We start from the raw sequence: 16,533 nt of genomic DNA on the forward strand, positions 1-16,533 counted from the left end.
ACACTTTCTCTGCGTCACAGCTTTGCCCATCAAGGGAGCAAGAGGGGACAAGAGCTTGCAAAAAGTGAGACATGAGACAAACCAACTTAACAAAAAATGCAAATGTATAATGTACATTATAATATATTGCACAAGAATAATACAGTATAATATAATGCATAATGATCTACAACAGCAATGAACATAAACAACGTAAAATAAAAAATGACACACTACAAACATTTAGTCAATCAATAGCACAAAGCCACACAGAGATATAGAATGCTCACAGCTTAGTGAGGAATAAATAAGCTGATTTTTTCACTCTGCTAATAGGCAGAAGCACAGGCCCACAGGAAAATCTGTGAGGTCACAGAAGTGCCTAAGCCAATCATTACAGTGACATCCTTACAGCCAATCAGAATGATGGAGATTGCTGATGTCACACACTAGGATGGCACACAATGCATATATCTGAGCTTAAATTGTGTTCTCTAATCAGCTGCACCTAGAGGCAGAGAGCTAACAGGGAAAAGACAGTCCTCAGGAAAGCATACCGAAAAAAGACCAAACATGCCAATGTGGACCACACTGACAGCAGACATTGGAATTTGACACCAACTGCTTTCCATTCAGCAGCTATTGTGACAATTAGCAAAACTGTTAGCATAAATCAGGATGCTAATTGCTTTAATACATCCTGTGCAATGCAAATGTTTGCTTTCCTTCCTGACTATTAAATCCAAACTTTAGCTGATCTTTTCCATTTCCAGGAGATGCCTGTGGGATCAGGGGGCTACCTTGTGGCATTAGAGACAAACAACATGCCAAGACACTGATCAAAGCCCAGTTCTAGCACTGTAATCAGTGCATGATTACAACTGTGTGGACACAGGATGAAGTAATGAAATTGATATGTCATAATTTTCCCTTGTGCTATGGGTAGCATGAGTTAAACATGCTTAATGTTTCATGCAGAAAAACCAGTTCTCTCTAAATGATAAATGTGAACCATAACATAAGCCCCTCAGAAATAACAATAAAAAAACACTTTGGGTGTTAATCTTCTGTCTATCTTCATTGTTATGGAAACTAAGCTTCATGGGTAATGCTCAGTTGTTGAAGGAGACTTTTTCCAGTTATACTGGCACAAAGGAGCTTTGGCAAACTTAATTTCACAATTTAGAGAGGGGTGTCATTACAACCGGGACAATCTGCAGTCATAGGATTCCATTATCACTACCAGCAGTTAGCAAGTTAACTTACTGACCAAAACTAGCAGCATAACATTCTGGGAAAAAATGCATGAGTGCATTAATATAAACATATTATATAAGTACGTATATAAGTACATATTTATCTCATCTTATCTGCATAACATATCTTGCACCTCTGTCACTCCAGCTATAGCCATGCTCTTGAAACTCGATACTAAATACAATGTAGAAGACATTTCTTCGTGGGTCCTCTAATCACTGTAACACCCATGTGGGAGACGCTGCTTTGAGTGAGTGGTTTCCCCATGGTGTGACTTAGCACAGACTCTGATGCGGATATATGATTATGAAGATTGTTATTACCGCAATCATCACCGCCACTTGCTTCCCGAGAGCTGGAGCAAAGCGGTGGAACGACGCCACAAATTTTATTAGGCCTTAAAAAATGACATAACCCAAAAGCAAACACAAATCCGCTTTAATGGCATGGGCCTAATTGTTTCCACCCTTCTCTGTCATCCATCATTTAGTTCTGAATGGCGCTGTAATTAGAGGATTCGGCTTGCAGGCTGCCCTCTCAGAGCCTGGCGTGGACTTCACAGCAGCTGGCTCTCTGTGGAGGTGGCACAAGAGGCGGGGCTGTGATTCAGACTTGCCAGGAACTGCTGCTGAAAGCGGTCACTGGGAGGGGGAAGCGGAGGGACGGTGGTGGCTGGAAATGTAGAAATTTGTGCTGCCGTCTTGGGAGTGGCCTGGTTGTCAGGTTGCGGAGATGAAACATCACCATGCTGAGAGTGACAGATATGCAGTGGCTGTTATGTCACATAATGACGCCAGCTGTGTCGATGCACTGCTTCCAGGTTCTGTCTTGGTTTAATTATGAGCAATAGCAAATCAAATAGCAAAAATAGAAATACAAATAGTACACAGACCAACACTTGCTCATTATCCACTCTCCCCAGAATATCTGTAGTAATGCATATTGCATATGTATACGTCTATATATAATAAAAAATATATACATACCAATGTATACACACATATAAAGACTGCATATACTTTACTACACATACTCTGTGGAAAGTGGAGCGCCAGAGAAAGATAAAGAGCTCAAGGTAGAGAGGAAGAGGCAGACAGGGAGAATTATCTAAATTGCATTTATTGTCAAGGCATAAGATGTGAAGCTAATATCTCAGCCAATTAAAGTTGATTGTCTCTAGCAATCTTTGTCAAAGTGAGGGCCTGGCTGTTGCACTGGCAGAGCATAGTGTAACGCTCTTTGAAGGATCCCTAAGCACCTTACCAACTACACCCCCACCATCCAACACACAGCGTCCTGAAAGGGCCACCCCCCCCCCCCCCCCCAAAAATATATATACCCATTTTCATTATTACAACTGAATCATTTTATAGAGTAGCCTCAAAGGCACAATCACCAAAGGTCCTGTGGTTTTCTAAAGCCAGTGCCGCAGCTAGATTTGAATTGATCTGAATTGAAATCTGTGACCTATCAAGGAAGACCTGGTGGAAACTTTGCTCTACAACAGCTGTGAAATTGTCAGATCACCTCCGTTCCTGGTATTCCTCTTTGCGCTGCAAAACGCACATGGGGGAAAGTGTTCCTCATCATAATCGACCTGTACACGTTGCCCGGGCTAAGCCCCCGCTTTAAAAATTGCAGAAGTGATTCGCTAAAAGCCTGCAAAACATATCTAATCCCTGCATGTCAAACAGCATTTGTGCTGTTTACACATAACAAATTGCGTTTCACGGCAAAGGCGAGGGTACTGGAGACCTTGCACGGCTTACACAAACGCCAGCGAGTTTGGCAGATCGGAGAGTTTCGTTTTCTGTGCTTTGGGGTGAAACACTGCTCATCTAATTAAGACTGTTTTACTCCCTGATGCTTGACTAAATAAAGCAGGCAATATTTAAGAAAAAGGGAAAGCCTTAGCACTCCCGTTTCTCCCCCACTGCAGTCCAATATACCATTCAGTCATATGGCTATACCACCATAGAATTCCTCTCAGAAGGACCTGAAAAAAAAAAAACACTTCACAAAACGTGCTGATTTAATATTGACATTGTAGTCCTTTCCCTCCAAATAGCCAGGCTAAAATGAGCTGAAAATGACAGCAATTCCTTCTAGCCAAACACTTTCTGAAAATGTGTTCATCTAAAAATGGAAAAAAAACACTGATGACATGAACATCTGTTATGTTAATAGTTAAAGAATAAAACGTGAAATGCTCATTTTTAACACGCAATGTGTTGCATTATTACTTCAAAATAGACCACAGCGCTGAACAGATTTGCTGATTGCTGATAAACACCTATCAGACACAAGTAACTCTGATGACAACTGAACTCCCCTTGACTTCTATTAGAGAGTGGAACATCGTGGACCATTAAGCAAGAGACAGAAAAATGATGATGTGCAACACAAGTCTAATGCACTGAGCGGGTAAAGCATTCCTGCCCTATCCTCCCTGTCTCCAGCTGACAGCCTGGACAGGAAGCGGGGAGGTACCATGTCTTCTCATCATGTGTCCTGAGGAGCCCACATCATATGTAATTTTATGAAAATATTAGGGATGTAACAATACCAAAAGCTCACGGTACAATAAAACCACAATTAAAAAGTCCAAGATACGACATTTATCACGATATTAAAAAACGAAGAAATATGATGACTTGATTAAACAATAACTCAGCAATTTTTATTTGTATAAAATTTGTTTTTCCTTTTAACTTAAAGTGCTTCTGCTTTCCTTCTTTAATAAAATAAAAGTAGCCAGCCAGCCATGACCTAAGCATGTGCAAAAAATTGACATGAACTGTCTTTGGCAATGAATGAATGAACCATGTATGTACAATTGCAAAACAAAAACGATACAAATTTTCGACAAGGAGAGATATACTATACAGCTATACTAGCTGTACTAGCGAAATAACCATGTAATATCCTGGTAGATTTCGTCACAGTCCCACGACAGCATCGAGACATTTTTTACTGCGATATTGCGAAATTAGATATATCGTTACATCCCTAGTACATATCCTCACTTTTAAATATTAAAACTTGTATAGAATAAAAATTATGGAATTTAAATAATGTAGGCAGTCTGTCAACATGTTTGAATATTTAGCCTCATCTTCATGAAAAGACCTTGAGGGTGGATCTTTTATTTAAGTTGTTACAGCAATTCTTTAATCTCTGTTTTCACCCTATAGCCCAAAATAGAGCACAGTAGATGGTTAACACACCTTACCTGTTATATATAGCCCACCCTTCTGAAGGATCCCCAACCTCTCCTGCATTGCTCCCCACCTTTCTCTGACCCCCCCTCCCATATTCCATACTTGCACTATCTAAACATCTTTAAAATATTAACATTATTATATCTTGGTGAGTGATGATCCAAGTATATGCAGGTCCTATTGCCACTTATTCTGTCAGGAATGAAGAGAATGAAACATGATTTTCTCAAGTCATGCAGATATTTCCCATAATTACTTCCATTGCATTTACAGTCTTTCTTGATAGTGTTTTTTTTTTTTAACCAGTGCTATTATTACATGATCGTAAATTGAAAATACAGGAATGAATCTGCAGGAACAACGACAACAGCAATTGCAAGTGCAACGACAACACATCCACCCTAAATCATTTCTGGACTCATTGTTGTTTTAGCATTTTTTTTCAGCTCAAACTGGAGGAAGTCACTGAAGGTTTAATCATTCCTCTGCTTGACACACACTGTAACTCCAGTGCTACTGTTATGCCCCGAAGGTAATTCTCCACGCAGTAGTGAGCCTCAGCCACACAGCATGTCCATGCGCACTCTCGGCTCCAAGAGCCATTCCCAAACTGCGCTCCGATCGTGGCCTCTGTTTTCGTCCCGCTAACCTCAACAGCCATTTTAAAAATCCACAGCCCTTAAACAAACATTCCCCTCCCTCCATTTTATAAATTCTTTAAGCTCATTTATTTAATTATTAATGCTTCACAAGAAAGCAATGCCTGCATTGCAGCAGTTTCTTTTTTGGAGAATACTAGTTCAAATCGCAAGTATTTCCTCCTCAATAATGAGAAATATGAATGTATTTTCCAGTTGCATAGGAAGGACTTTAATGAGCATTTCATTGTTGTTTGGTGCTATTTCAAGCTCTGCATTTGCTTGAAGTCTAAAATACTGCTGACGTCGTAGCCTGCATGAAATATTCAGTGTGTTTCTCAAGAATAAAACGATGTGAAGGGACGCAAGCTTCCAGCGGCTCTCTGAAAAGCCTTTCCAGATCACAAATTATTAAATATGCTTTGAAGGTATCGGGAAATACAAGGCACAAAAGTGCCAAAGAAGATGTATTGTTTTGATGTTTTAAAATCAACCTACTTATAAGTCATGAATAAAGAGATTTCTTGAAGCCACCTCAGCCTGCTTTTAATTATTGTCAGATTAGTGACAAAAGCCTGTGTATAAATAAAAAAAAAAGACTTGGCTCGTGCAAGTGACTTACAGTATCACCCTGGGTAGCAGTGTGGAGGAAGGACCTCCTATACAGGAGGTTTCATATTTGGTTCTTGGGTGCGGCACTCCCCTTGAACCCTTGAGGGAGGTACTTAACCTGAATTATTTTGGTAAATATCCAAGTCTATAAACGGATAATATATAAGCTTTATAAGTCGCCCTGCGTAAGAGTGCCTGCTAAGCAAGTAAATAATTGCCTTGTTTTCTTTAAGAATTTGCTGCCTTGCAAAACTAACCAAGCTGCATAATATTAAGACAAAGAGTGAAATTTGCACCCCCTGCTCAAAGACGTTGTTTCGGTTTCAGTATGCCATTAGTTACCACTTTGGCTTTACCATTTATTAAGTGCTCAAAAACGAAACAGTACTCCAAATGCTGAATATTGATATTCAGATGGTTCAGTGAACATTGATATAATTGATTTTTTTCACAGCACCTCAATGTCAATGTCTTCACTAACACAGCACATGATTTTTTGTTCAATGAAAATCCAGCCACTCTTCTTGTATTGGAGAAAGTACACATGCAATTTGCATGGTAAAGATGTACAGTATGTTAAATATGCCAGCCACACATGCCATTTAGTACTATACAACATGAAACTGTAAAATGTTACATATAAATACACACATACACACAATGTCTTTTAAATAGAATCTGTGTTCTCCACATCAGTATTGGTGAATATTCAAATACGTTTATTTTGTCAGCAAAGGTTGAAGTTCAAAACATGAGGTCATAAATGCCATGTTATCTGTTAGGTCACACCACAAAGCAGAGTGTGTGTGATATGTGTGTGTGTGTGCATGTGTAAAAACGAAAAGAAACATTAGATTTTAATGCCATTACCTATTTGAGCAACAGCATTTTTCTTTTTCCATCATTTGTATTTTTTGCACTTCTCCCCTTTTCAACCAGCTTTTTGAAGTTGCCAATCACGCATTTACGCCCATTACCGCTGAACCCACTCAGGAGCACGGGGGACATATGCAATGCACATGCATGCCTACCATTTCCACACTACAAATTCCACAGTGCATCAGGAGACACACGCTGTCAGAGGACAGGCGTATCCTCATGATGCACTCGCAGGGGCTCAAGCAAGTCCCAACATGCCGAGAGCGGAGAGACAAGGGGACCCAGGTCAATCTGCCCACCCCTATCCCCGGCAGAATGAAGCCAATTTGTTCCACCAATGTGGGCTCCGGGTCACTGTCGGCTGTGTCAGGCCATGGGGCTCAGCCTGAGTTTGAAATGTGCATTTTTACGTCTCTGGAAAAACTCAAACAGGCAACTATTTGAATACGAGAAGCTCAGCTTTTGTTGATAGAATTGTGGTCATTGTCATTCTTCTGATCAAAACAGTGTGTTCTAAAGCACATACGATACAGAATTCAGTGTTTAAGGCACAGAAAAAGTCAGAATTAAGAATACTGGGGGGTCAAAAGGTTCCGGATTTACCCAAAAATATTTACAAATGCCTTTAAATGGCCATAACACCTGTGTTATTACAGTGTGGCTGGAAAGCAAAGACAACATAACTGCACTGTACAAAGGCACATCAAGCAAAAAGGAGGACATCCCACATATTCCATTGGGCCACTAGGCTGTGGCAATTCCAATTGTAACCGCCCCCGATTAGGCTCTGTGACATCAAAATGGTGAATATGCATGCCAGAGCAGTGTTCTATTGTATGAGCAGCGACTCGGCCTGACAGAGGCACACTCACCATTGAAGAAGTTCTTGGCCCTCAGGAAGCTCACACTCAGACGAAGGATGGAGAGTTTATCCAAACTGGAGGTGACCTCCTCGGGGAATGGCAACAAACTGGCCAAGCGGTCAAGTTCAGAATTTAACCGATCTCTGTGCCGTTTGGATGGGTTCGACTTGACCCCTTCTGCTGGGGGTTGTTTCACCCTGAATTGAAGAAAAAACAGACAAGCAAATAAATAAATAGCAATGCTGAACAGAAGTCAAACAGGAGTAATTATTTGATGAACATCCTCAGAATTCTGAGTACAGTTTTGTCAGCATGTATTTATATGGAAATAATTTGGTTTACTTCACTTGCCATGTCTGTAAAGACAAATAAAATATTTCAATTCATTGTAAAGACTGAAGAGAAAAACTGAGTGTTCACTTTCTTTGTATTAAGATTATTAGGTTATGAATTCATTTAGCAAAAGCCTTTATTCAGTTCTGAGGAATGCCAATGCAAGTGCAAAGCTTATTTCAGCAGTGCGAACTGATAGCACAGATTCTGTTCTTGCCCACATAACACAAATATCACCATTGTCTTTGTCATGTTCCTCCACTCATAAAGTACACAGTCAATTTAAATTCTCCGTGCTATTATCTTTACGTTGGGTACCATGGGTGAACTGGATATGTTAATGATTAAAGTGAAATAATGCATATTACTGGATGTACTCACTGGAAACATGGAGAAATGTATTATTATTATGCATAACAACAAAACAAGAAAGTAACATTAACAAATGATATATTTGTAATAATACATTTTACTCTTTCGAAACACGCTAAACCATTCTGGTCGTAGTACGAAAATAATATGCGCTAAACTTTGAGCATAAAGGGCGTTTCAGATACGCATTGAAACGGCTGTAGGAGATAATTAAAACAACTTTCACAATCTTTCACACATAAACCCATTTTACACGGCGTGAACGCTGGCAATCTCTCACGGTTTAAATTCCAAGAACTGGGTTTATGGAATGCAACGCAGTCAAGTGGACAGCTAATTACGTAAAATGTTAAACAAAATGCCCGCGCGCCCTACACCTGTGCCTCCACCACCCGAGGGAATTCGTACCCTCTCGACTGAAATACGAACTTACGTTTTTATTGTGAACATAAATACCACTTGTGTTCACCAACTAGTTACAAGTGTAAATAAATCCTGATTGAGCAGGCTGTGTGACGGAAGATGGCGTGCGTTCCAACAACAACCTACTTTATTTCGAATCCCCGCTACCCCAGTTACACAAGTCTTGCTGAATTTTTGCATTATGTTAACGAGTTCCCCACTATTTGTGATAAATATAATTTATATGAACGAAAGTAATGGCTCTAGTTTAAAGACTACGTTTACATAGGCAACAAACGGGCTCTCTGACTCGGAAACGCCTGACTCTCCCCTACCAACTCACAGTTGATTAGTTCGGTGCGCACCGTTCGCATCAGTGCAAGCCGTGGCCTATGGCAACCAGAGGAAAGATTATACTGGATTTCATAAAATAATATGGAGAAAACTACTGTCATCTAGAGAGGAAACGTGAGCAATATTTAAAAACTATCGAGAAATTGGCAAATGTATTTTGGTAGACACAGGTTGCACAATACACAAACAGTGGACGTTGCATTTCACAACTGATTCTGTGGTGCATTTTGCATGTGTTAAACATGTCAACGTACATTTATTTACGTTACACACGACGATAATATTTATAAATCGTGGTAGTATGCATCAACGTAAGGTGGGATGCCTTCACTGAAAGTTAGCGGGTAGGCGCACTGGGAGAGCAATGGTGCTTTACGGGTAAACGATCTATGCAACGGACACAGACGGGTGAAAAATACAACATCGGAGGGCAATCTCCACTTACGTTCTCTGCACGGGTTTTCTCCTTTTACGTCCGGCATACATGTTAAGTCTACCAGCAGCCTAATTCCGTATCCACAGAATTCAGTGCACAGTATTCCCCGACCTACATAAAACCGGCAAAGAATATCCACTCGCTAATCTTCCGAAGAAATGACAAAAATGCGAAAGATGAACAGACTGAAACAATTTGATCTAGTCTCGAAAGGAACTGAGGTGTTTCCACGCTTCTAGAGCTAGCACTGTAAAACAATTTTATCTCTGTAAATGCAGCCTACGGTGAAACAGGTCACCGTTAAGTGCTCCGGGATCCCTCTGTGACGCTACATCAGTTATGTTCTACCAAGAATGAACTGCAAAAACCAAAAGAAATATATATAATATAAAAAGCAAGTTAAAGAAAGTAAATAAAGTAGTCCATCCAGCAGTCAAACAATTAACTGAGCGCAAAAGTCTGTCTTACTGACACCAAATAAAAAAACTGTGTTTGCAAGTGTTTCTCTTCATCATTTTAGCGGTCTTGTCAACTACTGTTGCTATGACAATGCATAATTAGAGCTTCTGTGTCCATTAAAAGAGGCATGCACGTGCTCATACACCCGCAAAACAAAGTTGACTAATTTATCTGCCAGAAAAACTGCATAAATTGCACGGTTCCCTTCTCTAGCACATCGCTGTAAACCTCCTCTTGTGAGACGACGCTGTGCGCGCTCTCGGCCTCAGCAACCCTAACAACCGAGTCAGCGTACGCTCGTGCGTCGGAGCCGGCTACCGGCACAGATTTGTGCAAGAGCGCGCAAAAGAGCAGGGGCCTGTGAAGGATAGCGGCGGCAGAGGAAAAAATCTCCTGGAAACACGGCCGAGCACGTCAGTGATTGCGCGTTCACGAGTAGCCTAATTTGTCCAATAGGAAGCCAGTTGAGAAGCTGTTGTAGTAGGACTAGATGGGCTTTGCAATATTTAGGTCGAACGGTTGTTTTATTTTTATTTGACAACTCATGAAAGCAAAAGCAAATATGCCACTGGTGTCGTTTTAAAACTTCAGAATATTAACATACATATTTCTTTTCTTTTCTATCAAATTTAACGAATATTACAAAAATACTAAAATAACGTTAGCCCCCCTGAGAGATTGAATAATATTTCTAAGCCATGAAACATGCGGTGTTTTCACTGGAAATGCCACCGAAATTAAAACGCTATATCTTTAAAAGCGTATCAGAATTCACTGCTAATTGACATCTAATATAAATGACATCTAATATAAATTCATATAGTCTCAAATTACAGCCTTAAAAGTGTAACAGATAGTGATAACACGTGATATTAACATATTTCTCCGGTCGATGATGGAGGTAATTCTGATGTACCATTTACCTAAGATGTGAACATTTCCAACCTGCAATGACAATAGAGAATAGCAACTGTCATAATATAGAACAACACATTCCAATATCCAAATGACAACTCCAATGATGGTTTTATAATAAGTGATAGCCATGTAATTAAAGGCATCTGATCCCCTGTTCTCTTTGATATAGCATAACAGTTGCTGCAGAGTACCATTCAGTTCTGACAATTCTATTATTTTGCTGCAAGATAATTGTTTACTCCCATAGACAGCACATAACGTGTTACTTTGTGCTTGGAGAAACAACACAGCGAAACAATACCAGCAAAAGACATTCGGATTTTGCGCTTAAGCAACAGACTGTTAAGCGAGTGCGTGCGTTTGTTTATACCCAAGGCAAGTCCCAGAGGGGGCCCGCCGTGTAGTCATGACCGCTTATATGTCTTGCCTACACAATGGAAACAGAGATGTTTTCAGCATTTGTTTTGCCTTCTGATTAGCTTAGTTCAGTTGCGGTTCTATTATGGTAAAAAGATATATGTCTATTTTAAGGAGTAGACTCTTAAAAGCGGAGTGTTTAGGTTGAGAGAGTTGTCCAGTCCTCTGGGGAAATACAAATATCGGTTTCTCCAATCATTGTGAAAATAATAGGCTATTTGAGAGATGGTCTCAAGACACACAGTAACACATACTGCTAACTAACGTCTATATCATTGAATGTTCCAAGACCTCAAATGGAGTGAGATTAGAAACAAGATGTGACGGTGACATATTCTGCCTGTAAATGAGGATTCCCTGACTGCGCTGGCTAAATGATATCCAAATATCCATACAAATGTATGAAATACATTACATATGCTCACACCTCCTTTTGTAACTGAGTATTAGTATTTTCTGTTATTACAAAGCAGAAAAGACTTATTATTAGGAGGCATTAAGACGAATCTAGGTCATGGGACCCTAAATTCAAACGTGTAATTATATCCCCTCTTTTTCCCAGACCGTATTTAGTCTCAAACGGGTCCCGCTACAGCTGAAAAATGAAACCTTTCAAAACCCACAACTTTTAAGAGGGTCGTTGGCTCCTTTCCCCTCTTCATTTTCCAGAGTTAACAAAAGTTGCTGTTTATTAAGAAAAAATAGTAATAAAGATATTTCCTTCTCAGCATTTGAGTGAACATCAAATTTCTTGCGTGCGAGCATTGTATTATACACAGCTGATTCTGCTATTGAATTCCTGCAGTTCTCTTTGAGCAAGTCTCTCATATTCAAGCAAAGCGCAGGGTATTTCTTAAGGGACATCTTAAATTTCACTGACTCACTTTGTTGCAGGATAGGCCTACACTAAATGGAATTTCTGAAACATTGATCTCTCGATGTTCTCTGCCACAAAATTCATACTGAATAGATTTTTTGTATTCTTAGTACTTTGAATTATTCTTAGTTTTGAATTGTTTTGAGTCGTTCGCTTCAGATTTTAGGTAGAATCTCATAGAAAAATGGTTCTTACCTAATTTGCCTAGGATTAAAAAGACTTTGGGACATGAACTGAATAATCAGTGGAATCTGAAAAGTCGGCCAATGTTTGAACAGCTTAGTAATAAAGCTGGGCTCTTTAAAAAGACAACATTACCCTGAGGTTCAGATGACAAATATTAATTTCACCATCCATGATTATAAAGACAAAAACATAGTTAATACTCTCCATTAGGGGAACCACTGCATTGTTTGTGGTCAAAAATAACTTTTGATAAAGACACATATGAAGGATCTAGGAGACAATAAAACCCAGGGAAAGTGTTTGGATGAAGCAAACATGTATATAACTATCTGCCCTCTAACTGACTTCTTGTGTGCATAGTGGATCCAGCAGAACACTTTCTCTAGGCAACATTCAAATTTATATGTCTGTTTCAACTCCCAAATTGACATACTTGTTAAATGATAACTGCAATGCGATCTGTAGCTGTGGAAAAGCAATATGTGCCTGTGTGTATATATCGTTGCACCCTTCCATTGTCCTCACTCTCCTATTTTATGTCTCTGTTCATTTTTTCCCCAGTGTTGGTTGTCATCATGTCTAGTGTGAACCCTTTCCCCTACACTCCTCAGTCCCTACACTTCAAAGAGCTTAAGTGCTATCTCTGGAGAATGTTAAATCAGGTAAATACACCACGTGCAGTCATTAGACATCAGATGATCTTCTACCCAGCCACAAAGCGTAGGAGCTAATGGTGTATGTTCTAGGTTTTTCTTGATTGGAGGTTATGGTGGTTTTGGCGGGGGGGGGGGGGGGGGGGACTATTGAGACGTGACAAGGGAAAAGGATAAAGTAATTCAATAAAGTAATGGTGTATGTGTGTAGTGTTGCTGCTTGTCTTGACATGAAACAGAATGATGACAGGATGGCAGTGATGAAAAAGTGAGTTTTAAAATAATAATCCACCAGGAAATGTGATATAAGCTTGTGGCAAAGCTGCCTGATACTTCTCACAAACTGTGAAGAGAAAGATTAATAAAATAAATAACTGACTATTAAAAAAATCACCAAACAAACAATCAGTCTTGAGCACACAGTCAAACTGCTGGACCCAGGTAAGCCTTTTAGCAACAGCCACACAACTGTATTTGATTGGCCTCGCTAACCAATGGCTGGTTCCTAGACACAGGCAGTGATAATTAATCAGACAAATAATGAAACAATTAACATGTTTAGATACAATTACACACACATTTGATCAATTAACAGTTAATGATCAAACAGTTTTTTGGGGGGGGAGGCAGGTGAAGGGGGCCTTCATAAAGCTACTTTTTAAAATATATCAAAGAATGTCAAAGAAATAAATGTGGTAAATCAATGTGGTAACATTGATGCCCTCTTTGGAACAGTTATACATTTACCCCCCTCCCCCAATTTTATAGTTTGTTGCAGTTCTGTGAGAAAACTTTCACTCAGCTTAGCTTTTTTCTATATGTAATCATAATAATTATAAGATAAGGGACTGATGACTCATTAGAAAAAAAAAAATTCTGGGTGGCCTTCAAATCACTTACAACATCTGTTAATGACTGTTGAGGGGGAAATATCTTCACCACTCAACATGTGAATATGCAGTAATTAACAGAAAATGAAAAACAAACATTTTTAAAAAAGAAATCTGCAGCCTTTAATCAATTGAAATGCAAGGACCTCTCAAACAATACTCTCTTTATTTGACTAATGAAGAGTAATGCAGTGAGCGGGAGCCAGGGTTTTAATGTAAATATCTCCAAGTGCCATGGGAGTAATTCATGCCACTCGGTGCCAACCTGCAGGGCAAAGAAACCACACAGGCTCAAAGAATCCATGCCACAGAGGGAACATAATCTATTTAATATGGAGCTATAACTCCCCTGAAAGGATGACTAAGTCAATGATTGATTGGGGTGGCTATAGATGAAGAGGAACTTTGGAGCGATCCAAGAACGGGATTTTGATTGAGCTGGAGAAAATGACACATAGGTTTAGGTCAGACAGAAATGAAAACAGTTTTCAAACAGACAGAAATATATGAGGTGTCTTTCATGTTGCCTGTTACTGTGCTGATCAAGATGTAAATATTAGTGGATGTAAATATTGCTGGTTTTAGTAAATGCTGTAAAGAAAATTTACTTACTTACAGCACGAAGATCACTGCCCTCTTGTGGCCATAAAAGTTCAATCATTAGAGATACCATGTTATGAAAACTGTCACTTTTTTACTCTCGAGCAATGGGTCCTTAACAAAAACACCTTCTCTGTATATTTTAATGTAATTTTCATTAAGTTAGGGATTCAAAATTCGTACCACCTTGCAATGATGATTTGATTCCAATAGCATTATGAGTTGTCTCACAGGTCCAGGAAACCACATTAGGGCATTACCACTGCTAAGGTAGGGGAAGGATTCTAGCCACATTTCAAATTACTATATATTAAGACCCTAAAACACCCTTAATATTAAGTTAAATGAATCATTTTAAAAGATTACTTTTTTGAAGTGTCCATCCTAACATATACTACATGGTCACACAATGATTTGTGAAGCATTTTAAGTCATTAAAAACCTCTTTAATGATACAAAGATGAAATATTACAATTGAGAAGCAAAAGAACAATAAAGCTACAAGATACATACTGTATTAAAAACATGCCAATTAAAGGCAGAATAAATGACAGTCTGGAAATGTAAAAACTGTATATAGTATGTGGGGGCCTTTTTAAGGCCACCTGGCGCAAACATAAAGAAAACGCAAAAACACAAATAATAATTATAAAAAAAAACTGTACATAATACACTGATACTGCATTTCAATGAACATAGACTTGGCCTCACACAGAAACCATTCAAAATACAGGAAACAGCATCTGCACTAGCTGGTGCTTCCATTGTTAAAAAGCAAAGCAAAAAACTCCTTACAAATCGAGAGCTGCTGAGCGTCATAGGCCCAATCAAAAAAAAATCATAAATCATTCCAAATGCTCTGAAGACTTGGCACTCAAATATAGAGTAGCTAGACACCACAAATACAAGGGCACTTGTTTCAAAAGTTGCATGTTTCGTCCTTGAAAGTCAGGAGCTTCTTGGAAGTATAGCAATGAAAGCAAGGAAGTGCTGTCGCAATAATCGCCTTCAGAATGAAGTAAAACTGCAACTTTCTCAGTGAGCATGCGAATTCTTACGGAATCTCTCTGTCCATCACATTCAATGATTGCTTCATCAAATTCATTTCTGAGTTCATAGCGACAAGAAAAAAACAAAACAAAACAAAAAGAAACTGCATCTTTCACAACATTCACTTGTCATCATCCAGGCTGTACAATTCACACCCCGGCTGACGAGCGGCCGGTCATCAAACTGTGCAGACGTGAACAATGCTCTGCGCAAGTCTGAGGAATCACGCAAGATTGCAGTCTGGAAAGTCAGCCTTTCAAACAGCAGGAAATCTAAATAAAGAGCTATCTGTGAACCAGAACTGTTCACAGAAGACCATATTTTTGTGGCAGGAGCATCGATCCTTAAAGCGATCACTTAAGTTTATGAAGTAATTACTTAAAATAAAATATTTGTAAACCTGCTGTAGTAGAGTTCCATACCATCACATACCTTACTGCGGGGTCTGAATGGACAATACTCAGTGTGAGTTAGTTAGAATCTCTCACCTCTCTCACAATGTTTGAAAACTCCTTACATATCTCACCTATCCCAAGCCCTCTCCTAAACCTTCACAGAAGAAGAGAAATAATGGAAGAAAGAGAAAACAACATGCAGTAAGCCGTTTCTTATCTCTTTATGTCACCAACTGATTGGAGACCGTAAGGCACCTTGGTATGAGAAACACATTCAAACAAAAAGTCTGTCATGATTTAAAAAGCGCCCACATTGTGTTGCCACTCGCGAAACACAAGCACTTTCATTACTTGTGCCGGGCTTTGGAAATTCACTGACATATGTGTTTGTCCCACTAGCCTCTTGGTGCCGTACGTCGTGTGACATCGATACTTTTGTTGTAAAACATAGCTGCCATATTACTGTACTTCCAAGTCTTCACTGTAGAGTATGATGGGTGTCCCTTTTGTAGTTGCCCAGAAATAATGAAAAACAGAGCAATGACAAGTGAAGGATATGTCTGCTTTGGTAGGAGGAGGTGAAGGAGACAGTGTGCATTGGCTCTATTGTTCCCAAGTCTTTCTGTTCAACCACCTGCCATTCACCTACAACAGCACTGTAACTACTACAACAGAAATGCAACTATTATGCACTTTAAAGCCACCATGGACTGCAGGGGCTTCCTGAAAACACACAATAGTT

The 16,533-nt window shown here is 39.4% G+C and overlaps 1 protein-coding gene across 1 annotated transcript in view; it reads right to left on the bottom strand.

The window, feature by feature from the left end:
* The window catches only part of ahr1b (aryl hydrocarbon receptor 1b), a 58,867-nt gene extending 49,332 nt beyond the window's left edge, over positions 1-9,535 (bottom strand). The window contains exons 1-2 of the mRNA XM_036544901.1: positions 9,356-9,535; positions 7,459-7,646 (exon numbers count right to left, since the gene is read on the bottom strand). Of these exons, the coding sequence (XP_036400794.1) occupies positions 7,459-7,646; positions 9,356-9,396 (229 nt within the window). The 5' untranslated portion in view covers positions 9,397-9,535. The remainder of the gene's footprint in view (positions 1-7,458; positions 7,647-9,355) is intronic.
* Positions 9,536-16,533: the final 6,998 nt, after the last annotated feature.

This window comes from Megalops cyprinoides, chromosome 14 (genome assembly GCF_013368585.1).
Source record: "Megalops cyprinoides isolate fMegCyp1 chromosome 14, fMegCyp1.pri, whole genome shotgun sequence".
Taxonomy (NCBI): domain Eukaryota; kingdom Metazoa; phylum Chordata; class Actinopteri; order Elopiformes; family Megalopidae; genus Megalops; species Megalops cyprinoides.